Source organism: Cinclus cinclus, chromosome 11 (assembly GCF_963662255.1).
Source record: "Cinclus cinclus chromosome 11, bCinCin1.1, whole genome shotgun sequence".
Taxonomy (NCBI): domain Eukaryota; kingdom Metazoa; phylum Chordata; class Aves; order Passeriformes; family Cinclidae; genus Cinclus; species Cinclus cinclus.
This window is the reverse complement of record NC_085056.1, coordinates 7,872,907-7,898,155: the sequence shown is the minus strand read 5'-3', so window position 1 is coordinate 7,898,155 and position 25,249 is coordinate 7,872,907. Positions and strand designations below refer to the sequence as shown.

Genomic DNA, 25,249 nt, shown 5'->3' with positions numbered 1-25,249 from the left:
GTCAAGTGATCAGTCTTGGAAGTTCTGGAGAAAGTTAAATGATTTCTCAGAAGCTGAGGTGCCAGTGAGTCTAATGTTTGATAAACAGATGCAGTAATTCAGTTTTATTAGGCTTGGCAACATAACACGGCTACAACAAAGCTGAAGGGGCATTTGATTTAAGCATAATACTCTAAGTATTAGCATATGAAAGAAAATTCAGAGAGATAGGATGCTGTAGAGTGTGTTTCCAGGGAGTTAAAATGTCCATAACACCTTCTTTCCTTGCTGCCTCCTGTCTTCTTAATCCTGCCACTGCCAGTGAATGTGACTGCTGAGCAGAACTGGATGAACGTGCAGATTTGAGAGCTGCAGACATAACCAGTTGCTAAGCTTTCTGTCTGGCATACTCTAACAATGCTTTTCTTCCAGGATTACTGTGTTTAATTTTGTACTGTGGTAAAAGGGGAGGCTTTCTGGTTAGACTAATTTACCATTATTTTCTCTAGCATTGCACAGACTTGCATATTTGTTTCGCACGTCTCATAAGATGTCCTACTAAACCAGTGTTAGTTTTTCCAGATCTGAGATAGGCATGTATTGAAATGGATGCTCAGTCAATGAAAGGAGCACCCTGATACACTTCTAGATGGGAAAATATCCTTAAGAGAAGGATAGACTTTATGGAAATGCGTTTTTGTCCTTTCTAGTCAATACAGAAAGGTTGTCTGGTGCGATTTTCTGGTGACCTGTTTCTAATTAACATGCAAATTAACTGCTTGGTGCTGGAAATCAGGATTGCAAATACAAAGTGCTAATATGTGTTAGGCTGGGAAATCCCCGGCATCTGTTAAAGCTCCAGCACTGTCTGCCTTGTGTTTGCTGCTGCCTGCAGAGCGGTTGCCTCTGGAGAAAGAGCTACTGCAACCTGCTGTCAAACGGCTCCTTTGTCTCACTTTAAAGAGAACAGGTTTTAATTTTGTGATGTTGATGCTTATTGCCTCACACGGGGAGTCGTTTGAATGCACTTACAGCCCTGGTTCACCAAAACTGGCTCTCGTGAAAACAGTCAAGATGAGCTACTTCAGTTATTTCCCCAGAGGAATTGCAATGTTTCATGAAATAACTTACTTCTTTGTACTAGTGTTACAAGTGCCAACTAAATGAAGAAATTAGCATATTTATTAGTGCTTGTCATCACTTAAAATTTGGGTTTTCATTAAATGCAGCTGTATGATTTTATATTTAGAAAATGACTTTGATCTAACAGGTAGAGATGATTAATTTAGTGAAGGTCTGGTCAAAAGTGGGTTTGTATCTTTGTCCTTGAAGCATCTACTTATTTTCATGCAACAAAACATCTTATTTTTTCCTCTTCAGCATTTTTGTGCCAACATTGCCTACTACCAATGATCGTAACAACTGATTTAGTAACGCATTTTGGCGCACGCTGTGTAAGGTACAATAAAACTTCACTAGATTTTTGCATCACAGCTTGTTTCTAATGCTGGCAGTTGAGAGAGAAACCTTTTGTGCAAACTGGGCAAATTTCAAGTGAAGGAAAAAAGTGTTTAAAGCAGCTTTTCTTTATCAAAAAGCAGGTGAAATTTAAGCTTTGTAAGAGAATTATATTGAAACATCAAACTGTCAACAAAATTTGGTGTATTTTTAAGTGGAGGAAAAATCATTTAGTTGTGGAAGTTGGTTCAAAGAGTTAATAACCAAATGTTTTTGTTACAGACTCAGCTCTCTGAGTTCTCGAAAGGCAGGTTGTCATCCTGTCTCCTGTGATCTGGCTCTGGCAGAAACAGTGAGAGTGTGTACAGTCAGTCCTAATCTGCCCCATCCTAAGTATCATTAAACTGCACAAGTAAAGGTGTTTGGAAATGAATTTTTCTGAAATTTTGTACTGACAAGTTGGGGCAAGGGAGTAACAAAACTACTTTTGTAGAAAAATTGTAGCTCAGATTAGCATGGATGCTATTAATGAGCCAAATTAAAAAGAAAGAGTTCTGAAAAAAAAACCAGCATTAATTACTTTTTAGTTCAGGGGTGTTCTTGCCTAAAATGTATTTTTTTTCAGAAGATATATTAATCTGCCTGAGAAGAATTAAAGCATTTCAGCAAACTGCCTGTCGGCACTTTGTGCTATGGCGCTGCTGTGCAATTCTGAACACCACGTACCTTTTCTAGCTCTCCTGTCTTTACAGTGCAAAGCCTCACTCTGCTAATCCTGCTTCCACTGAAACTTTAAATAGAAGATAAGGAAGAGGGATCAAGTCTTCAGTTCAAATAATTGGTGGATTAACTCCGATTTGCTTTTCTCAAAGGGCAGTAAGAACTGGCTTCTAGTGGTGAGCCCCTCCTGCATTAGTAGGATCTTGCTTGTCCTGACAAGGTTTCCTGCTGCGCAGTCATTGAAGGAGGCAGGCTTCCAGAAATGTGTGGGAAACTACATGGGTGTTTTAGAGGGTGTCTTACTCCAGAAAGTCAGCAAACTTAGTGCCAGGTCTGTGCAATTGGTTTTGTAGGGAAATTTCCAGATGTGTAATACTTTCAAGCTGAATCACGTCCTCCAGTTCTGAAGTTGAACTGAGTACTTGTGATAACTTGCTCACTTAAAAATAACAGCTAGTATTTCCCCTTAGACCAGGGTAAGCATCTTGCATCCACCTCCCTCTTTCCTAAAAGCAAGCCACAATTAATCTTGGTTTCCAAAAGTGATTTTTATTTATGGAACTGCAGAGCCCTCATTTGCCTAGTGCTGGTTGCATATTCATCAGGTTATCCTTGTTCAGCGCTTCACTAGGAATGGGAGGGCTGGGATCAGTGAAGAACAGATCACTAGAAAGCACAAGAGAAAAATACCTGTTTCAATCATTCTTTATCTTCCCAATTTTGTGTTGCAAGAACAAGTGGAGCAGCTTGGTTTTCTGTCAGCCGTTGTCTTCTTGTGTTGTAATAACTGGTTACTTGAGGAAGTAGGACCATAGTTTCTGCAACAGGGTCGCATTGCTTGTACTCAGAGAAGCAGCTTTGCAAATTCCGATGAGCTGAAGCCTGGATATCTTAAATTACTTGCAAATGTGCGAATCTGTGGGAAACTACAGATCTAGTGCTTGTGGTAACAAGCCTGGGAGCTTAGTCAGAGCGGAGCAGCCTTTCTGGTGGTGGTTTAAGTTGGATTTGGTGTAGGGGCTCCCTTGTGGTTATTGAATGTTTCTGGCAACTTTAGTGGCTGCCTGCAAAGCGTTGGGTTTGCAAGTCTTGTGCCCTAAAATGTTACCACAAATGTAACTGATGAGGAACAAGCCAGCTTTTTCGCCACGCAGTAGATTTAGCACAGGAAGGTGTGTTCAGTACAGTGAAGACTTCAGAATAAGTCCTGAGCCACATTAATCTACAATTCACTCTCATTTCTCATCCAATTTGCCTGAAGAATTGGCAGTCACTTTGGCACACTGGGCCCTTTTTTTTTATTATTTATAGGAAATTACTCTGTTAAGAGTCAGACAAACTGTTCTGTCAGCATAACTTCCTCACAGGTTTGTGGTCTTTGATTTCTTAGGGTAAGAGCTGTTCCCAGGACTTGTAATAGATAATAAAGAGATTTTTCTTGCTTAATTCTAGCCTGCTTTCAGGTTGAGCTGGGCCTGGGGATTGTTTTTGAGGGAGCAGGTTCATGATGCCTCAGGCTGATCCAAGTTAATACTGCACTTATCCTGTGTCATCCTTTCCCTTAGCAGCACTGACCCTGGTGGCTGTTGTGTGTGTACTCAGTGGAAAGCAGGAAACCAGCAGAAAACTCCTTACAGAAGTTTGTAAGGAGAAGCAAGGAGAGTGGTTTGAGAATTTTTTTTGATCTTCCCTCACCAACTGCTGCATGTTATAATTCATCAACTATTAATTAGTTCCCTGAGTTCTGACAATCTTTGCTTAGGTACGTGTAAAGCACTAGAGACCTTTTGCTTTGTAACACAGATGCAGTGGAAAGATCTGTATAACTGGACAGAGTTAGATGGGCATTTAATTGTGTTGCACCTCTGTGCATTGTGAACCTTCTGTTGCTGCTTGCCAAATGTGGGTGACAGTGGGATGTCAGTGCTTCAGCAACTTCAGAGGTGTGAAGATGATCGGCTTGCCAAGTGCTCTGCTGAGCAGCTGTACCACCCTAGTTGTGCAATACTCTGGAGTGTTTTATTTTGAATTTGTTTTGAGGTTTGTGTGGAAAAAATAAGATAATTTCTTGGGCATAAATAGTTGAAAATTAAAGTTATTTCACAGTATTCTCTTCTTGATCTCAGTGTTTAGGCTGGTTTGGTAATTTCCTAGGTTACCCATTATAAAAATATCCTTGTTAATCTGGTTGCCTCAGGTAATCTGGTAGATGCTACATGGTAGTCAGAAATGAAAATCTGAATCTCCTAAATTGAATTTTGAAGGCTTTGGGAAGCCTGGAAATGTTACTTTTGGAATGCCTGGGTTGTGATTAAATGAAAATTATCTGATCATGGCAGTTTTTAATTTGCTCTAGGGCTTTTCTGTCCTTGCTTCTTGTTTCGGAGGGCAGAGAGGATGGAGGTAATGTGCTCTAGTCTGGGCAAAGAGCACTGAACCACGCGTGTTGATGCCAAGCCTGGCACTCACCATGAGCTGCATATTTAAAAATGTAGCTGATAGAAATGCATACAAAGGAAAAGAAAAAATCTTTAAACGACCTGTTCAAGCCCATACTATTCTATGCTTCTACAATCTTGCTCTCATTTTGTAGGTCATATCTCTTCCTTACTGTGCCATCTGAGTTCAAATGTAGTTTGTTCAAGATTTGGTGTGATAATTTCCTAATTATTGAGGGATTAGAAAACCCCTAAGGATTGTCTCTAAATGCTGAATAGGTGTGCTGGAGAAGATTTTGCTCTTGATTTTGCTCCTTTTCCATCTGCTCTTGTTTTTTTTTTTAGGTGCCTCAAACTCTTGTTATGTCACATTGGGATTCTTACCCAAGTGATTCCATTGGACTGTTGAATGCTTTTGTTTTGCTTTTCTATGGAGATTGACAAGGTTTTTCAGGCACCAGAGTTGATTCTCACTCTGAACAAGAACTCCTCAAGGCTATTTGAAGGCATCTCAGGAGACCAAAGCAGGTGGTTTTGGTTGCAGTGTTGGCCTGTGCTTACAGCATTCAGATCTCATATTGCTTTGAAAGTTGCACTAATCCCAACATATTTTTCTTGTCAGGCAGATAGGAATCTGCATGCAAGGGATTTGAAGGCTGACATGGGGTGGAAAAGTGCTTACCTGAGGGTACTGCTGCCGCCTCTTCCCCTGAAAGTCCCCAGAAGTTTGCCGCTGCCTTTTTGTGGACATGCAAACCACATCAGCTACGTGTGCCACGTGGATGTAGATCAAATTCTTGAAGTCCCATTCTCAAGTATTATCTGTTGGGGAATCATCTTTATTCTGCTTATTGGTTAGGACAAAATGATCTTCCCACATTACCAGGTTCTTCAGTGAGGACTGTCGGGGCTTTACCATCAGCATACTGGAACTAATCCTGAAAACTCAGTATTGCCTGTTGGGCATTTTTCTGTCTTTAAAGATCAGAGATTTGCAGCTGTGTTTATTTCTTCAGCCACCACCAGGCTTCAGAAGTTGTGTACCTTGTTTGAGTGTATATATTCAAGTAGTTTAATAGTGTGAGACTATTGAAACCATCACCCTTGACCAGAGACTAGAATGAAGTGTTTTCTATCAAGTGGTAATTGTTGCTGACTGAATGCTTAAACTTTTAAGTTCTCTCTCTTTTAGACAGAATAGAAAATTCTGTTATAGCAAGAAGACAGCTTAGTAGTGCCTGAGTACTCGCCTGCAGCTCTTGCAGCCTGCCCCAGATTTTAGGTCTTTATTCCTGAGCCTTGTAATTGATTTCATTGTTTGTCAGGAATAATGGTGAGAAAGAATAACCAGCTGTTTTTAGCACAGTTGAATTGTTGATTTAATTCCCCTGTTTTGACAGGTGAGAGTTGTTCAGCAGTGATGTTGGTGGTGGTCCTGTGTGGAGTGTTGTGCTGTGTGTTGGTACAGAGCTCTGTCAGTGACAAGCTTATTGCTGTTCTCTCCTTTGCCTCTTTCCCCCAGTATTTTCTCTCTCTCGTTATTAGCAGAAAAGCTGTAGGTGTGCTCAGTCTTTTTAATTGCAGCTTGTCTTTATTCATAGCTTTTTAAGTAGGAGTTATGGAAACAGTAACTGGGAGGATTTGCAGCAAGTGTCTGGCTCTCCTGCATCTCACTAAGACAGTTTTCTACTAACATTGTTTTCCAGAAAGCATTTCAAGCTCACTTCTAAAATCCAGCATCAAACATGACTTTCTTTTTTTTCTTTTTTTTTTTTTTAAGTTGCTCATCTGTGCAAAGCTAGTCAGCTATAATTTCTTTGTTTGGTTTGAGGGAAGCTGTTACTGACCTGGCTGCTTACCATGGTATCATTTTAAATCCCTTGAATTATCATTACAGTTCAGAATTTTCAAGCAAAGTGCTTGGTTTTATGGCTCTATCTAACTATTGAGCTGAGTAGTTCAAGCTGAAAAACCCTAGTGCTTTTTGGAAAGGAGCTCTCAAAAACACAGAGCACATTAAAAGTCAGGCTTCTATGGCAGAGTAGACCAGTACCTATGGGGAAGTGTGCTACAGCTCAGTGCTCGGGGCTTCCTCTGGGAAGAAGGTTAACAACTTAAATGTGTATCTAACTTTGTGAGGAACTGCAGTGCTTTAAATAAGAAGATTTATGTACAGTTTTCCTTATTTTTATCCTTTATTCCATGTAGTGAACTGAAGATAGGTACTTGATTTGGTTTTGTAACAGGGCTTTTGTTTGCATATTCTAAAGGGAAGCAGAATTTTTATTTGGTAGTTTGTTACTAATCCCATGGAAACTTTTCCTTAGCACTATCTTTAAAGACTTTTTCATGTAGATTTTCTGTTGAAAAAAATCCAAGCGATTTTATCCAGGGTTTGCTTTTCTTCCAGTTACATAAAGAAAATATTATGATTCATCCAGGTGAAAAGTTCTGCAGCTGGGTACAGCACCATGCTGGTCCTGTGCTTTTGAGGAAATTATACCCAAGCAAAGGTGGGAAAAAATACATTTAGTTGGCATTTCAAAAGTAGTCTCTTAAAATGACTTGTGACTTGCATCTGCCTTTCCATATTTTCCTGTATTCCATACACAGATTCCTAAATAGCCGAAGTGCGCTGTGTGCTATGAATCAGGCCTGCCAGTGGGTTGATGACTCATTTCCTTATTGGTGCAGATGTGTATAGTAAATGTTTCTGGATAACTCTTTTCATATGAAATGTGTCTCCCCTGTGGGAAATGAACACACAGCAATTGCTTTCATTAGGTGTGCACAAAAACTTCATCCTGAAAAAAAGCTCAAATCGCTTTTCTTGGTGAAGAAAAGGTTATCTTGGAGCAGTGGTTAAATTTTGGAAACTGGTGTATGATCCCACTTGAGGGTTATTTTTTTTTTTAATCTTGCTTTTCTGTCCAGCTTCAAAATAACCTGCTATTTATACAAGCACAATTCTTTAGGTAAATTATATAAGCATTTGAGTTTTCAATAAGACTCCTTTTGAGTAGCATGCTCTACCTTTTTGGCCAAGAAGGAATGAAACACTATGATATTTTTCACATCACTAAAGGCATTAGCACAGCAGGTTTGCTGAAAATTGTTTTAGATAAAATCTACGCGTGTGTTGCTTAAGCATAGCAGAAATGGGCTAGTCAGTGCATTAGCCATGTGGCACTGCTGGAGTCTTCAAGAAAAAAGGCATTTCTGGTTTGGTGCTGGTGGTGAAGTCTGTGCCTGAGCGCTGCACCTGGCAGCCCTGCTGTGAGTCACTGAGCGTGGCCGCCTTCACTCACCAAGACATTTATGACTTGGTCTAATGTTGTGATGTATAATCTCTCTGAATGCAGAATGCCTAATGATGTTGTGAATCAGCGGGTTTCATCTTGTCTTTCTGGTCTTTTTCTTGTCATGGCTCTTGCAAAAGGAGAACCAGACACTAGGGAAATCAATTCACCACAACAATTTGTGTGGCTCCCAGGCAGATTGATTTAAATAAGCAAGAAGCTTAGATTTGAATAATTTCAGTCTTGCTTGAACACTCTAGTAATCTTTCTAGAGCTTTCTAGCTTGGTGATATTATTTTGCAGCTAATCTTAGCTTTTATTGCTAAGCTTGGTATGTTTCCTGACTAAATTGATATGATCTGTAATTATTTAAACGCTTGCATGTTAATGTTTCAATCTTTTTTTAATAATGTTTAAAAATGGCAAGCTATTATCTACTGAACTACTTCTCCATGCATTAAGCTGCTTTTGGATAGAAATGGGAAACTTAATTAAAATGCGGAAGATGAGTATTGTTGAAGTAGAACTAAAGTACTCAAATACTGGATCAGAATAGTTGTTTTACATGGAAAAATGCTTAATACAACAGTCTAGCTTCATGGTCATTGTGACCTTTGAGACTTGAGAACAAGGATTTTAAATTCTTTTTTTTTTTTTAATTTCTTAATTGTTAGAAAAAATTACTCTCTCAGTTTCTGTTCAGAGCCTCATCTTCAAGGCATTGATGTGAATGCAGTTGTAATTGAAAATCTATTTTGTCTGCACCTGTGGAAAGGGCTCATTTTTTCAGAAGCTGGCAATGAGCTCACAGAGCAGAAGAAGGGTTGCCCTGGAAGTGTGTTAGCAGGTTCCCAAGAGGTTTATGGCTTCAAGAGTAGAAGCACCCTTTGAGTCCCTTGTCACAGAGCAGTCCCTCCAGTATCCTCATGAATTTTGAATTTGGTACACCTTGCCCAGTCTAGTCAATTGATCCTTCAGATGGACTTGGTGGTTGTTTTGGTTCTCCAGTGTGAGGAGAAAGGACTCAAATTCTGGTTGCTTGCGCTTCCTTGAATTTCTTCTGTTTGTTGGTCAGAGGCAAGTAGTAGGTACCTCTCTGTGACTAAGGCTTCACTTGGCTTATCCTGACCAGTGTTTTTTGGCCTGATCCAGAAAACATTTATCTAAAATTCATCTTACTGAGGACAATGGCAGAAATGGTAACTAGAGCTGTTAAATTGTGGGTACAGCAGGATAGACATTCTGCCTGGCTGCCTTAAAGAGAGTTTCAGAAGCTTCTGTTGAGTGTCTTCTAATTTTATTCATAGAGGACTTAAAATTGATGGTAGGTTGTTTTCGGCTATTATATGGGAAGCACAGCTCAGTACTGCTTTCTGAAGTGCAGGGTAGCATAGGGAGCAGGGTTTATTTTGTGTGTGCATCTCATGGGCAGCCCTTCCCGTATGGGAGGAGCTTGAAATGGAAGTGGGGAATTGTGCTCTTTTAAGAACTCCCTAAAAATAGCCTCCAGATCTTTCCTACTGAGTTCAGTGGGTGATGGTGAGAATCCAGCATAACAGATCTCATGGGGGAAACTCATCCAGGGTTGGAGAAATCCTCTGGACTGCTGAGGCAATGTTCTGATTCTTCTCTTGCAGAGCAATGCTGCTTGCAAGGTGCTGTTGTGGGCTCTGCTGTGGACCTTAATGCCTGCTAGCCCTTTGTGCTTATTTGTTTATTCCCGCTGTGTACAAGTGCAGTATTGTTCCTTAAGTGAATTTATATTGGCCTCTCTAGTTTAATGGACTGCTTTCTTTTGAATAACCAGAAAGTTTTCAACTGAGAAGTTTCTTTGGAAGAACTGGAGAATGAATAACATAGCAAGTCTGGCTGGTTTTTTCCTGGCATGGGGTGGTCTCTTAAAGTATTTTAAAATCCTGGCTTCTGGCAGTTTTTAATGGTGCCAAGTCAGGAGCTTGTGTGGCTTTTGACTTGACATGGCTCTTCTCAGCTCCCATGTTATGTTTGACATAATGAACTTACATTGGGCCATGTCCTATCAATGTTTTTATTGCTGCCACCATAGCCTTGGGGAGCCTCAAGTTGCCATTGGATTCTCTTGCAGCTGTGCAATACCTATGGCTTTTCCAGTGATCGTGTGAATGTTGTAATAGAGAAAGGATGGACTCAGCTGAGGAAGGGTGGTGGCTGGCCCTGGCCGTTGAGCATTTGTCGTGGATTTTTTTCATGTTTGAATAGTATTGTGATCAAATTGACACATACAGGGGATGATAAAGCTGGTGATTGTAGTTACTGCTCAAGTGAGAGAAGAACTGAAACAAACAGCAGGGAGTTTCCCTACTCAGGACTCTTGTTCTTCACCTGCTTCTCAGCGCAGTGAAGAAGCGAGTGGTGTGCTGGGCCCCTGCAGATCTTCTGAAGAAAATTCCAGTGTTATATTTCAAATCTAGCTGTTAGGAGTGCCTGTACACTGGCTGTACTCAGGGTGCTCTTGTTTTTGAGGGAGACTTCCCCATCACATTTCATCTCACAGCCAGGGTCCAAGAGATTTTGTACTTTTAGGAACTCTCTTGCAAGGTATTAACACTGGGAAGCTGGTATGTGGGGTTCCTTGGCATATCCTGCCCCTCTTGTTGGCATTGCCAGATAACAAAACAGATGTTGAATGTTGCATGGGAGTTCTGGGCCATGTAGACCATGCAGAAGATCAAAATAGACCTGTTCTTGTGACAGCCAAGGACTAGTGCTGGGTGTTGTGTAAGAGCCTCTACAGGCCTATTCATCCATGTGTAATGTAACATCCATCATGTTTTGGAAGTAGGGATGTTAAAAGTAATTGTGCCTCTCACCACTGTCCTGAAGGAAGAAGGGAAGAAAGACTTAAAAAAAAAAAATTTTCTTCTTGTGGTTTGTGGTTAAGGCTGAAGTGGCTTCTCTGAGGTATTTGATTTTTATTGCCTCTAAACAGAATAGCTGGCAGGAGTTAAAAATAGCAGAGTCTGCTTCCCACCTGTTTGGATACTCGTCTTACTTTGGTTTGGAGGTGGAATGCGTGAATGTAAATCGTTAAGTTAGGATTAAAGCAGTGCTGCTCACGGCCCTGAGCATGGGCAGGGGATGCTTATTGTGCCTTGGTGAGGATGGGTGCCTGATTGATGTGACACATGTGCCTTGCTGGAACAGGGGGACGAAAATGCTCCTGGGGAGGAATACTTGGGATCACTTTATGGCTTTCAGTGTGGAAAATTGGAGTCATGAGCCCGCATGTTGAATAACAAAGACAAATATGAATATTGGCTGGTGGAGTGTTTAGAGCATTGTTCACTCTGCTGAAGGCAGCAATAGCCTTTGGCAGGGGAGCCTGGTACTGGTTGGAGGTGCTTTCCAGCACTGATGGTGTAATGGAGCTGTCGGCAAGGGGGGAATGTCAATGCTTCTTGGCTTTGCTCTGCAGCACAGCACTCCCTTCACTGGGTTGTGGGAGTGGGGTGAAGAGTAAAGCAGCATTTGCTCTGAAACCTGCGCTTCTCTGCTTTGGTACCTGGAGCTTTTGGTGTGAACTGTTTTCTTAGCTCCTGTACAAAGCTAATTTACAAAGGATTTCTCTGGTTCCAGGCCATGTGCAGCCAAAACATGTTTCTCTAAAGAATAAAGCACAGTTAGAACAGCATTTGTTTCTTAGGAGGCAGGGGCTTTACCTCCATGTACAACAGCCTTTTATTTTGTGTAAAACTGGGTATCGCTTCTGAACTCTTAGTGGCTTTTTGGAAGCTGTCTATAAAGTTAAACTCAGCTTGGGGTACTATAGGTTATATACTGTCAAAAGATGTCAAGTCTTCATACTGAGAATTCAGGTCATAGAATTTGACTTAGAAAGGGATGGTGGACATATTTGATGAAAGCTCTTCATTAGAATGGAATTGCACTGGAATTATTTTTTGAGACCTCAATTTCTTTCTTGGCTTGTTTGTCCTCTGCATCACCAGTGGGTGCTGTGCAGTACTGCCAATACTCATGCTACTGATTTTGCCTCTTTACTGGAATACTCTGTCTGGGATGTTTCTGGATGGGGTTAAGGCAGAATGCCATCCAGAAAGGTAGTTTGAAAGTAAAGTTGTCTCAGCATAGCTTGTGGACTGCTTGATGCTGCAGGTGGAGATGCCACTGTGTGTTCCTAGTAAACTCAGTGGTGCTGGAGGAACTCTTCCATAAGCCCATTTGTACTAACCTGTCAGAAAAATCTAAAATGACAAACAGTTCTCTGTTGATTTGCTGAGTTTTGGATGGTGTGATGAGCTCAGGTCCACTACAGGAGTGAGGAAGACAGCAGTTTCCCTGTCACCTTGGTTGATGGCATAGTAGCTTTCTTTCCCTTCTCCTTTTAGCCTCCCTTGTGACTCTACCAGCATGCTTTTTTTTTTTTTTTTTTTTTTTTTTTTTTTTTTTTTGAGTCTCCGAAGCTTTTTGCTGGCATGGCATTATGAGAGAGCTTTCCAGGAGCAAATCCTGAAACCTCCTGGCAGGATCTGCAGCTCAGTGTCGGTGCTGTGCTTAGCAGCAGAGCTCTGTTGTGGAGGAGTGTTGTGAGAAACATATCTGGTAGCAGTGCTGCCAAACTTAAGTAGCAAACCTGTAATTTTAAGGTCTCGCTTGCTCCACAACTCATTGAGGCTGCCTGGAAGGCCTTTGAGAGGAGGCTAAGGTAAGAACAGCAAACATCTGGGGTAAATTTGCTTTCATTGTGCTGACTGTTGGAATATGCTCTGATGTGTGGATCTGCTTGAAAGGGGGAGGGCTGAGAGGGCTTAGGGGCTTTAGAGCCCCCTATGCAGGGAGACAGAAGCAAGCAGCAGGGACAAGAATAGCTTGTGTCAGAAGGCTGTGGCACTTCCATCAAGGAGCAGCTGTGCAGCCCCTGAGCACCCACCCTACAGCTCTGCATAGGTGGGAACAGCCAGCTCAGAGAAAGTGAGTAAGAGCAAGCAAAGATACTTACCCTGTCAGGCAAATAGAATCTGTTTCCTTAAAATTGCACTTTGGTCTGTGGTCACTTCTGATGCACTGGAATTAAAACTTGAACATTTCCTGTGCTTTTCCTGCCTTTGGTATTTGCCCAGGGAGGGGTCTCTGCTGTGCAGGAAAGGTGCACAGCCTGCTGAAGATCTTCCTTAATGTCAAATATGAAACAAGCAAAACCACTTTTGACTTCCTATCAAAGCCACAACAGAAAGAGAAGGACTTGCTGAGCTTTCTTGGTGTTTGAAGCAGATACTGAACAATGGATCCTAAAAGTATCAGGGGACAAGACCTGCTTCATCCTTGTCTCCTCTTTACATGGCTGCTGAGCCAGAAGGGCACACATGTGCTGGGGTTTTTTGATGTTGCTTTGTGCTATCTTTTCTGAATAAGCGTACTTACCTTAATAGTGTCATACCCCTGGAGGATATAAAATGTCAGCAAAGGTGGGAAAGTTTGTGGAATGTAGAATTCAGTTAAAACAGTTAAAAAAGTAGCAGAATTGGATGTTTGGGGTGATGTACCACTTCTGTTGTGTGTGTGCCAGATGACTGAAGAAATTGCTGCTGATCCTGATAATTTGATTTTTATACACGAAATTCTGTGTATGTTTTGGAGGTGGTTTGATGTTTATGTATAACTTGGACTAATGCATTTGCATAGAGTAGAAACACCTAACCAGTGTGGACATAATTATTTGGGTAAATGATTTGCTGCATTGCAGACTTTAGCTCTGTTTGTAACTGGGAAAATTTATTTATATTAAATAAGCAAAGTATATGGAAACTAGGAGTTTACAACTCTGGTGTGTGATATGTCCACAGTTACTGTGCTTTAAAGTGACTCTTTTCAAAGCATGGATGGTAAATAGAAAGTGTTTTTGCTGACATGACAACATGGGGTTTGTTTTTAGTATTAAGAGTTCACTGGCATTAGAGAATATTTCAAGCTTGGCTTAACAAGTTTAACTTTCATTGCTCACTGAATGTGTAATTAAGTTACGACATCATCTCATCTGTTTTGAACTTAAATTATCACTGGTTTTAACTTTCCTATCACACATGACTTTTTCAGCATTTCAGGATGTGTGAATACAGTTTACTGTAGCCATATGCTTCTTGGCTCAGAACTCCAGGATGTTACAGTAGGTTTGAAGCATGGGTGGTTGTGTGAAGTGTGGTTTTTCTTCTACAAAAGCTGTGTTGATTCTTGCCTAGACTACTCTTATCTCCTCATGTTTCCAGAAATTCTTCTGCAGAGTATTTTTTAGTGGTTGCATTGGAAAGGGATCAGGTTTGCTGGAGGGTGGCTCTACCAGTTGTCTCCTTGATCTCCACCTTGCATCTGGCCTGTGCTGTTTCCAGCTGCCCAGCAGGTCTACCTAGCTTGATACAATAAAATGATTCAGTCCTCAGGTAAGTTTACTGTCCTGGCTGGTTGTGTTTGGTGCAAGGAGATGGCTGCTGTCTGTGGGAAGGGCACAGCTAAGAAGCCAGTTGTCTCTTTATGAGCTCACTGGCCTCCTCCTTAGATGCTTCTAGGTCAGCAGGCCCACTCTACCATTTCTCTGCAGATCCTGGTGATAAATGTGTTAGTTTAGATCAAAGTGAAAAAACCAAAACAGGAGCTGCCTGTACTGTGTGTGTCTGTGTGCACCATCCTCTGTAGTATAACTGACTGTGTGACAGTGCAGTAAGCTGGGGACCACCTGCAGTCTAGCTGGACTTCTGTCTACCCTCTCTTTCATAGGAATGTAGCTGCTTTCATTAACATCTTTTCTTAATTGACTTGAGGTTTCTGCAGTCTTCCTGAATTTAGTGAGAGAACATCTTCTGGGTTCTTCCCATCCACAAGCCAATTGCCTTTTTATTTTGCTGTTTTGCTCCACGTTGGTTCTTGATGGCTTTTGCCTGGAGCAGGTCCAAAGTCTGTTGTCTTCAATGTCTGAAGATTGTCCATAGTTAGTATTTTGAGATATGGCTGGTTCTTGCTTTTCAACAAGTTCATTGCTATTCTTGCCTTAAAAGAATAGTGGAAATGTCTGGCATCATCCCTGTAAGAATAATGGAAATTTCTGCTCTTATCCTATCTTCTGCTCTCAGGAGGGACTGAATTCTGGGAATTAAGGAACTTGGGCAGTTGACTTCAGACTCTTTCATTTTCATGACTTCTGCAAGGAAGCAAAGAAATTTTAATGCTGGCGATTTGAAATAATCTCTGCAGAGTTTTCCCAAGATATCTTGACTTTCACAGAACTATAGAACAGTTTGAGTTTGAAGGGACCTTAAAAGTCATCTCATTCCAACCTTCTGTCATGGGAAGGGACATCTACTAGACCAGGTTGCTCCAAGCCTCATCCAGCCTGGGCTTGAGCACTTCCAGGGACAGGCCATCCTCAGCTTTTTATGAGCAACCAGCCTCACAGTTCTTGTCCACATCAGTTGATGAGGATACTTAGCTTGCTTCTCACAATCCCATGGTGTGAATTATTTTTCCTTAGGATGTGATGCAGTAAGACCAAATCAAGTGTGTTTTGCATACCCAGCTGGAAGGGGCTCTGACTGTCACTGAGGGAGTGTCTGGAACTGCACCCCTGGCAGTGTGCTGTGCACTGGATGGTGATGCATGACGCTGGTTCAGTCACCATTGCCTGTTCCTGTGGGTCCCAGTGTGATGATGATCCATTTCTGCTGCTAAAGCACCAACACTTTGTGGCCCCTTGGGCCTGAGTGGTGAGCTGCCCACTTGCTGTATAATTTTGACCTAGTTTTATACTGCTGCCAAAGCAGAGAGGTTTCGAAAGGGATGGATGACTGTTATGGTTTGCATCAGTGAGTTGAGATCTGGTGAATGGGAAAAGGCACTTTTAAACTCAGTGGTGTTGATGACTTCAGCCTGGTGCTGACGGGACTTCACACAAACCTTGGAGTTTTTCTGTGGAGTTCATAACACTAATGCAGCGTTGTCTGTGGCTGTTGTTTGTGGTTTTATGGAAGAAAATGCTTTTTCTGTTCAGGTTTTCTTACATGTGGAATTTGTTCTAACCTCTGTTTTCCCAGGGAGATAGGAATGTGTTAGTGTGTGAAGGAGTTTAGAGAACTTTTTAGAGAACTGTAAAGGGAGGCAATATATTCCCACTGAAGCTGCTAAACAGCAAAAGCTTCTGTGAGCCCAGAGGCACACACATTTTCTGTAAAGGCTGTTTTTAATCCTTCAGTTCAGAGATACAAGAGTAGTCCTTCTCTCTTGCTAGTCGGTGGAATGTCCTTGCCATCAGCTTTCTCTCCTAAAATGCCTTGACTGGCATGTGGTGCTAGCCTAGGCTGCTCTCTTCCTTCCCCTTGCCTTGGGGGTCTTGTGCGCATCCGTGTTCCACGAGCTCACCATGTGGGACTGACACAGTGCAGCTTTTCTTGCTCTTCAACTTCCCTTAGTGGTAATTTGAAGCTTACTATTCTTTTATGACTCTTACTGCTTATAGTTCTGAAACTGCTTGTTAGGAAGGTTTCTTGGGTGGATTTAGCAGACAAGAGGGCCACAGGCATTAGCAAGGCTGTACCTGTGGGTTGCACTGGGAATGTTTTTCTTCCCCCTCTTCAAACTCAGCCCTTCAGTTTACCAGACAGAAGCTAAAGGGATTGTTTTTCTCCTGTTGCTTCAGTGAAATAGGGAGGAGCAGGTCAGCATTGCTGAACTCACCTCTCCAATACTTCCTGTGGTAAGAAGGAAGAAGAATCAGAGCTCTTAGCTAGCAAGGAATCATCTTGTTCCACATTGAAAGGATTATTGGCTAGATAATACACTTTGCATGTTTAAGTACTGAGCTGTAAATGAATGCAGTACTAAAACTTAGTTAAGGTCCCATTTAAGTTCAGTTACTCTTCTCAGAAGCCTAAGGCTAGATTTTGTTTCACAGAGCTGAGGTTTGCTACAGAGCACAGGGAAGTCTGGTATTTTAATATGTAACATTTTATTGTTGTGTATTTCAAGAAAAATTTGTTTAAGCTTCTCAAGTGAGAACCAGTATGTTACCTTTTTGGACTTGCCTTTCCAGAAAAAAAACCCTGGGCTTTAATCTTTGGTGGATCTAAAGCAAAAGTTGCCAGGTTGGAGGGTACAAAAATAATTGAAGTGACCCTGAAGGGTTTTGTGGAAGCGCTCTCCGACCCTTACAAATTCTCTTGTCTGCAAATGTGTTAGGAAGTCCTGTCCTTTATAGTAGAATTCCAGTGCTGGCCTGTATATTTTTATAAACTATCCTTGAGCAAAAGACCAAGACAGTAATTTCAGTGGGGGGCACTACCTCCCAGCTTTTGAAAGTGGTCTAAAGCATTCCTCTGTTGCTGAAGGATGTAGGATGAGTGCAGAAAATTAAGGAAAGTACAGTTTGTAAGTCACAGTAGTGTTGGTCTTAAGAGATTGCTGTAAACTAGAGCAATTTGGGTGGCATCTTAGTTTTCAGTTGAAAGAATCAGTTCTGCAGTCTGAGGATAACTAGCAGACATCTGCTAGTCTTTTTTAAAAAAAGAAAAAGTTGACATCCAAATTTTCAAATTTATAATTACCTTGGGAGATACAGTTTTAGATCATGTCAGTCTGACAAAACTACAATTAATTACTGTAATCCTTCAGGTACCATTTTTTATGTTCAAAGTGGAGAGGTGATTTCTGCCACTTACTGCTATAAAAAAATAAAAGTGCTTTAGTTAATAATGGCTGTAATTATGAGCTTGGAAACGTTTTCCAGGCTTGTTTTTTTTCCTCATAAACTTGTGTTCATGTTCCCCAAAGCACCAATGGTACAAGTGTTGGTATAGCAGATCGTGCAGCAGCAAATGCTTGCACTGAAAAGCTCTGCTTGCTTCCAAAACTGCTGAAATGCTGGTTCTCTTATGTCAGATCCCTGAGATCTAACATCTTAATGTCAATGATGTGTTTAAGCTTAGAGTGGTTTTGTGTCTTGCTGCTCTTAAAGCATGTCTGGTATCTTAAGTATCAGTGGAAGCACAGACTTAGTGAGTCAGGGTTGATTTTTCTGTGGGTGTGACAGCCAGGTGATTTTGTCCTTTGTGCTGTTCTGCTCTGGAGAGGAGATAGGAGTTTGTATGATTAACTTTAAGGAACTCTTCACTGAAAGCTACTCAGGCTGAAAGGAGAATGGTTTACACTCAGAGTTCTTTCCAAAGGAACTCCCCAGGAGACTATAGTGAATATTTGGAAATGATGTATGAATATTGGATGTCACCAGTTTCTCACAGTTGACAGTACAAATCCTGGGGCTGCTTTGAACCAGCCCTCTTATGTACAACTGAAAGGAAAGATGTTACTTTTCAAATGGGGAACATCTGGGGGAGGGGAGTGAGACCTGCCATTCTCCTTCAGTTGTATGCACCAAACTAATTTTTCTTTTAAAATTCTGCTTCTACGTCTCTGTTTTCCCACAGGTGCTTTTTTTGTTTTCTTAGTTTGGGCAATTGTGGCAAATGCCAGTGCAGTCATTATGTTTTTGCAGTGTCTACATAAAATGTTACTGCTCTTGTGCTATTTGTTCTGTTGATACAGCATAGTGTCTAAAGTACCTGTTTATTTTTGGTAATCAGGTATCATCACTCATGTGATGCAGATTTTAAAATTGTGTCAGTTGTGTCAAGTTCTCTATTACATGGAAAAAGGTTGGCAGTATTTTAGTTTCAAAAGTTTAAACTCTTCTCAGTTAAATGCATCACATTGATGGTAAACTGACACTCCTTTTCTTTCTCTTTCCAGCCAGATAATGAAATCTCTTCAGACTGCAATCATGTAAGTATTGCTTTGTTTATTCACTCTCTACCTATGGTATTTACACCTCCTATCCCTTGTGAACCTGAGGCATTTTGCATAGTTTGGTACTTTCCAAAGGCTATTAATCAGGACACATATGGGTTTCTGTACTGGCCTTTGGAGAGAGAACACAAGGTGATTTCTTTAACCCAGTATAACCACATTGGTCTTACTGGAGATTTCAGAGTGGAACATTTTTAAGAACTTTATAAACTGTACTTCTGTATTAGAGGAGGATAGCAGACGTCTTTCCTGTTTCATAATTGGGGGGTGGTTCCCATGAGTTACTGGGAGCAATGTGATGTGTTCCTTTTGGGAAAGATGTGAGCAGTACTGAATTTAAACTCCTAATTTCAGCTGTTGACACCTTCTGTATTGCTTTCACAGCTGCTAAATTCTTAGACTCACTTGGAAAATGCTGTAGGGGTGTGATAATTTAGAGGCAGTTTGAGACACTTGGCTGGTTTTAGAACAGATTTCCTCTCAGTACTGTGTTTAACAGTGAGCAAAGTATTAGCCAGTTTTTGGGCTGTCAAGCTGACTCTTCAAATTCCAAGACTCTCAAAAAAAAATAAAATAAAAAGGAGAAAAAAAATCATTGCTGAGGTTGGTATTAGGTTTCTTCTGGTTTTTCTCATTTCTATTCTGTCAGCATAAAGCATATCAAGATACTTAATTGCTTGGTTAGCCCTGAACACAGACAGACAAGTGCATGCCTCAGTGACAGTCTTGATTTTGGATGCTTGATAAGCTGTATTTTGCTTTATTATTGAAGATATATTCCAGAGATAAAACCCAGCCATGCTGTACAACTAGTCATTTCCAACTGTGTTTATAAATTAACCTTTAGCACTGCCTGACTTCGTTGGCAGCTGTAATTTTCTGTTGTGCGGGGTTGGATCAGATGAAGGGCACGATATATTTCTATTAAAGTCTTTTTGAAAAAGAGAAAACTCCACTAATTAAATTGTATCTGCCTGACATTTAAATGTGCCAGCAAAAATTACCTGAACGAAGAAGAAATTGAGAATTGTAGAAATCAGAGTTGGATCTTCCTTCTGCTGGATAAAATGATGGCATCTGCTTCAAGGCAAATGTTGGGTGGATGTGGATTATGGAAGCCATTCACAAATAGGAACTGTGAGCTAAGTCTCATTTTCCCAGGCAGAAATTGAAGGGAGATGGTAAAAAAACAGACCACAGAGAGATTGTCTCATGTCCACATGTTTTCTTCGCCTCTCTCTGCAGTACAATTGTTGATCATCCCCTGGATAATACTGCTTAGTGCTAAAATCAGGAGTTTTAAACTGCAAGTTCAACCTTCTTTCTGTTTGTGGGAAGCTTCATTTGGAGAGCATCTCAAAATGAGACTCTCCAAAGTGTGAGATTACAAATGCAGAGGTGTATTCTTATCCTGTGTCCTCATTCTTGTACTTCCAGTCCTGCCTGGGAGAGACCTGCAGTGCTCTTTGCAAGGGCGGGTTTCCTATTCATTCACTTGTACCTATTAAACCTCAAGTTTACATTTGCTCCATCTGTAACACTCTGGTTTCCCATCACCTTCTTCTTTAACTTTTCACAGCTCAAAAACCCTAAAAGGTGTGGAAGGTGGTGTAGTTTATGCTGATGTTGGTTCTCTCTGTGCTTCCACCCTCCTGGAGCAGATGTGAATCAGGTGTAGAGCATGTAATTGTTTTCCCAGTGGTTTGTGTAGAACTGAAATGTTGAAGTAAAATTTTGTCTTTTATATATTAATTTGTCGCAAAGGCAGAGTTCTTAAAATGAATTCTTAAAACTTTTTAATCTTTAAAGTAATGAAAAATGTTTAAATGCAACTTAAGTTCCTGGAAAAACAGAGGAGCTAATGAAGCAATCAGCAACACTTCAGCTGTTATTTTGTTAATGTTTGACGACCCTACTCTGTGTTTTCACTTTATGGTGCCTCAGGATGACATCTGGGATGTGTGTATATATCTACAGGGTGTGACTTGCCCAAGACTGATTCTTGCACAATGACCCTGTGCATTGAGGCTCCTTCATGAGCTGACTGCTGACTCCTGGAAGAACAGTCGTCCTTCTAAAAGGCGTTTCTGCAGTCTAATGTATCAATTTTGCTTAGCAAGAGAGAACCTCCTGTAGGTTTGAGATATATCTGGACCCAAAACGTTGTCTGGTCACAGCCCTCACAGAAGGATCAAGCTGCTTTGTCTCCTGCCTTTTTTTGCTAGGTTTTTAGAAGTTTTTCAGCATGACATCTGCTCATACTGAGGGTTGAATTTCTTCAGTTCACTTGCATCAGGCAGACACTGTGGCACACAGAGGTGTGGTGGGCTAAAGGTGTTGCTAAGTATGCAGCAGGTAGCAAGTTAAAGCTTTCATTGTTTTATCCTTTCAGTTATGAAATAGTCTTCATTTATTATCTTTGCTTTTAATGAGTCAACTCATGACCTTGCAGATACTTCTAACAGCCTTAGTTTGTTCAGTATGAGAAAATTATTGCAGAAATGAAGGGACAAAGCTATTGTCAAGGAGACTTATTACTGATCATTTTCACTGTAGAAGGATGTTGATAGAGATTGGGTATAAATGATGTTCCATTGTTTTCTGAAGCAAAGTATTTGTTATTCTCAATGGAAAGCTCTTAAACTCCCTTTCTACAAATGTTTTCTCTATAGCTCTTGTGGAACTACAAGCTGAACCTGACTACAGATCCAAAGTTTGAATCCGTGGCCAGAGAAGTCTGCAAGTCCACTATTGCTGAGGTAAGCCAGGAGGAAAGCATGGCTGCTCTTGTGGCACTGAGTCTTTTCCATTTCATTGTGAATTAATGTGAATTTCTCTAGCGAATAAATGTGTGAACAGTGATTTGGGGAAGCTCTAGTATCATATACCAAATTTGTACCTGCAATTAATTCAATGTCCTTGCTGAAGAAGCCAGGTACCTTAGTGGTACCAGGCAAAGGGATGGGAGAAAGAAATGCTGAACTAACAACCCACAAGCTCCTACAAGACCTTGTGTCAGAAATTGGTTGTGAATTGGATTTGTCCCCTCCTTATCACGTGTTTGACATTTATAAGAATGTTGTTGGAGCAGGGGTTCTGCTGAATTCAGCATAAGGCTGGTTTTGGACTGTGTCTTGTAGCAGAAGGGATAAGTGCACAGACATCAAATGATAATCAACTTGAGGTTGTTTTCCAAGTTTTCAAAGGGTGGTTACTCCAAGGAGACTATGTTAGGAACTTCCTCTTTTTAGGTTGCGTTAGCAGTTAGTGCTCTGTATCTCAGACATCCACTCACCTTGGTCCAGCTTCAAAGATTACTTGATCAATCATTTCTTTCCTTGTGCTCATGCGGGAGCTAGCTGAGCTGAGGTCTCTTCCCGTTTGTGGTGGTTTTCAGCTAGACTTCAGAGAAGCAGTGGAACCAAGGCTCTCTGCAGCTGTACAGGCTTCAGCTGACTTAATTCAGTCACTAAACCATGCTCTCAGAAACATTGTTTGTATATCCACCAATATAATGTGACCTAGCCATAAACCTGCCTTTTAAAAAAAACATTTAGTCTGCTCTAGTGTAAGTTGTTAAGTGTGAGGAGAGATTAAAAAAACACTTACTAAAAGAAGGGTAGAAAATGAAACAGTGGAAGACAGCTTGCATCAAAGGATTGTGTTGTAGTTGGAGTTTGATAACTCCCAAAAGCAAACACTGCCAAATCTGTTGAATCCCACCTTTTTGTGATCATAGAAAAGATCATGTTTTTCTGGTTTATGTCATATGGCTGCTGCAGAATTTTTACAACCAAGGCATTCTTGAATATGCTCTTTTAATAGTCTGTTTAATTGCCATTTTTATAAAGTGGCAGTCTGCTGTAAACGATGCCCTGTAAATCTGGGATATTATGTTTAAAAGCAGTGGGAAGAGTATACATAATTTTAGAATTTTGCCATTTGGTGAGTGGTTTCTAGTTAAAGAAAAAGTTTAGATAAGAAACAGTAATCTCATGTTTGATCCTATGGTGTTTAACACTGAGGCAGGTGCATACACCATTCCACTAATATTTTTTAAAGGTACTTCTACAAAACTCTTTAAAACAGATATATAGTGGGCCTATACTCCTCCCATACAATATTAACCTCTTCATATTTTCCTTAAATTGCCACTAACAGGTATAGGTGACTTTCTGGGTGAATGGGCTCTGTTTAAGTTACTGCTTTGCACTAAGAACAAAATACAACTAGCAGAGGAATTCCTAGAAAAAGTCATTTGGGGTATGGTGACTGACCCAGCTGGGTTACGGGTATGTTCTGAAAAGTGCACATTTAATTTTATCAGCTAAATAACAGTTTTAAATTCCAATTTATTTTCTTCTCAGCTGTGGTGGCTTTTATAAGTTCTGACAAGAGCTTTAACCTAGAATTACAGTTGGCTACCAGATAACAGTGGTTGCTTCAGAAGTGGCCTGGCAATAACATGTTTGCTTGGTTTTTTTCTGCAGTTCAGTGGCTCAGGCCATGGAGCTCTGGAGCTGTTTCCAAAGCCAGGCTCTTCCCAAAACAGCATGTTGCTGTTGTGTGCTGGTTTGGCTGACAGTACTTGAGCTGAAGTAGGGCCAAACCAAAGATGCAGCTTTCTCGGAGAGCACTTGCTCAACTCTGTCCTGTTCACCCTGCAACGATCCTATGTGTTCTCACTTCAAAATGTATTTTGCACCTTATCGGTAACAATTGCATTGATCTTTGTAACTGTTTTTTCTAGTAGTTATTAGATTAAATATAAAATGCTTCACCGGCCCAAATCTGCCTTCAAATAATGATGTTTAAAATGTTGAATGTTTTATTTATCACACAGAAGGTAATGGCCTCATAAGCTGAGGCAGACATCTGTTTTATTCATCTAGTCTGACCTGTGTGAGTCTGTCACAGGGTGCCCTGAGTTATTCTTGTTTGAATTAGAATATATCTTACTAGACACAGCTCTCCATTTTTTAAAATTTCCATTATAAATATTCCAGCTTGGTATTTGAGGACTGATAAAATGGTTTCCTGCCTGTTCCCTTAGCACTGCCCTTGCTCGTTACCTCAAACTGCCAGAATTATTGATTGCCATAGATCTTCCTTGAGATTGATGAGCCCTTCAGTATTTTTACAGGAGCAAATCTTTGATGCAATCAAGTCAGCCCATGCATCTATTCCTTACAAACCTGTCAGTACTGAACTTTAGTGTCTGCCTGCCAGGGGTTCTTTCTGCAGCGTTATGACTGTAGTTTTCAGCACACTCCTGAGCAGGGGCCACCAGAACTGGGCAGGTATTTCAACATGTGCTTGCCAGGGTTAAAGAGTTGTGTGGTCTTGTTGCTCCTTGGAGTGAAACATTGCATTGCTCCTGTCACAAGATTCCTCCAGGGACCATCCTTAACTGATAAGTAACCATGTTTTTCCCTTCCTTTGGAAAGACACTGTCAAAACTGCCTGCATCTTTTACTTCCAGAGGTGGTGGGTTTGGCCTGTCTGCTTCCCTGAGCAGTGCAGGCTGTGATTTATACTGGGGACCTGTCTGTTCTTGTACACTGCTTTTCCAGTCCCTGCACAGCTTTCAGTTTTGGTTAGCTGTGATTTTTACTTTTTTTAGACCACTGAGTAAAATGGTTTTAGTACCAACAATCAGTTCATGCAAGAGCCTTATAGAAAAGAATTTTATGAGGATTTTCCTTTATGGTATTTTTCATCTCCTAGCAAGTTATAAACAGTTCCATAAATACTGTTGACTTTCGAATCAGTCTCGCTTCTGGCTAAAATCTTATATTGTACGAGGTCAGGTGGCTAATGGGGGGTCTAAGTATGATTTAGAGATACTCAGTTTTCTAAATAAAGGTTTGTCAAACTAGTGTTTTTCCTACAAGTCTACTTGATTGCAGGGGTTCAGTGTAATTATAAAAGACGATTATTGAGCAATAGAGTTTATAATCCTCAAGGTCACTGTGTTTGCTTTTTTTGGATGCTGGCGCACATGAGATTTCTCATTTCTGAAATATTTTCAATTATTCTGACTTACTGAAAATCAAACTAAAGCCTAGAGGGTTTCTTTTCTAGCAGATTTTGAAGCTACAGATGCAAGTTTCTTTGAGGATTTTCTTATAAGGTTAAATTCATAAGCTGCAGCCACTGTAATTTTCTTTCTTTTTTTTTAACAGATAAAGGAGTGTGCAGATGAACCAGTTGGTAAAGGGTTCTTGGTGTCATGTTTGGTGGATCATAGAGGCAACATCACTGAGTACCAGTGCCATCAGTACATCACTAAAATGACAGCCATTATCTTCAGTGATTATCGGTTGATCTGTGGCTTCATGGATGACTGCAAAGCTGACATCAATCTCCTGAAATGTGGCAGCATTCGACCTGGAGAAAAGGTATCTGCAGAACATGTAGATTGCCAGTAGACTAGTAAAAGTTCACTTCAGGAAACTGATGTGGAGGCTCTGCAACAGTATTACTGTCTTACTTGCAGCTGAGAAAATACATAGT

General features: G+C 40.7%; 1 protein-coding gene across 1 annotated transcript in view; it reads left to right on the top strand.

Annotated features, from left to right (window-relative positions):
- Positions 1 to 25,249, top strand: part of GLG1 (golgi glycoprotein 1) — a 79,085-nt gene that overhangs the window by 17,274 nt on the left and 36,562 nt on the right. Inside the window, exons 2-4 of the mRNA XM_062500167.1 lie at positions 18,677 to 18,709; positions 21,406 to 21,492; positions 24,919 to 25,134. Coding sequence (XP_062356151.1) covers positions 18,677 to 18,709; positions 21,406 to 21,492; positions 24,919 to 25,134 — 336 coding nt within the window. The remainder of the gene's footprint in view (positions 1 to 18,676; positions 18,710 to 21,405; positions 21,493 to 24,918; positions 25,135 to 25,249) is intronic.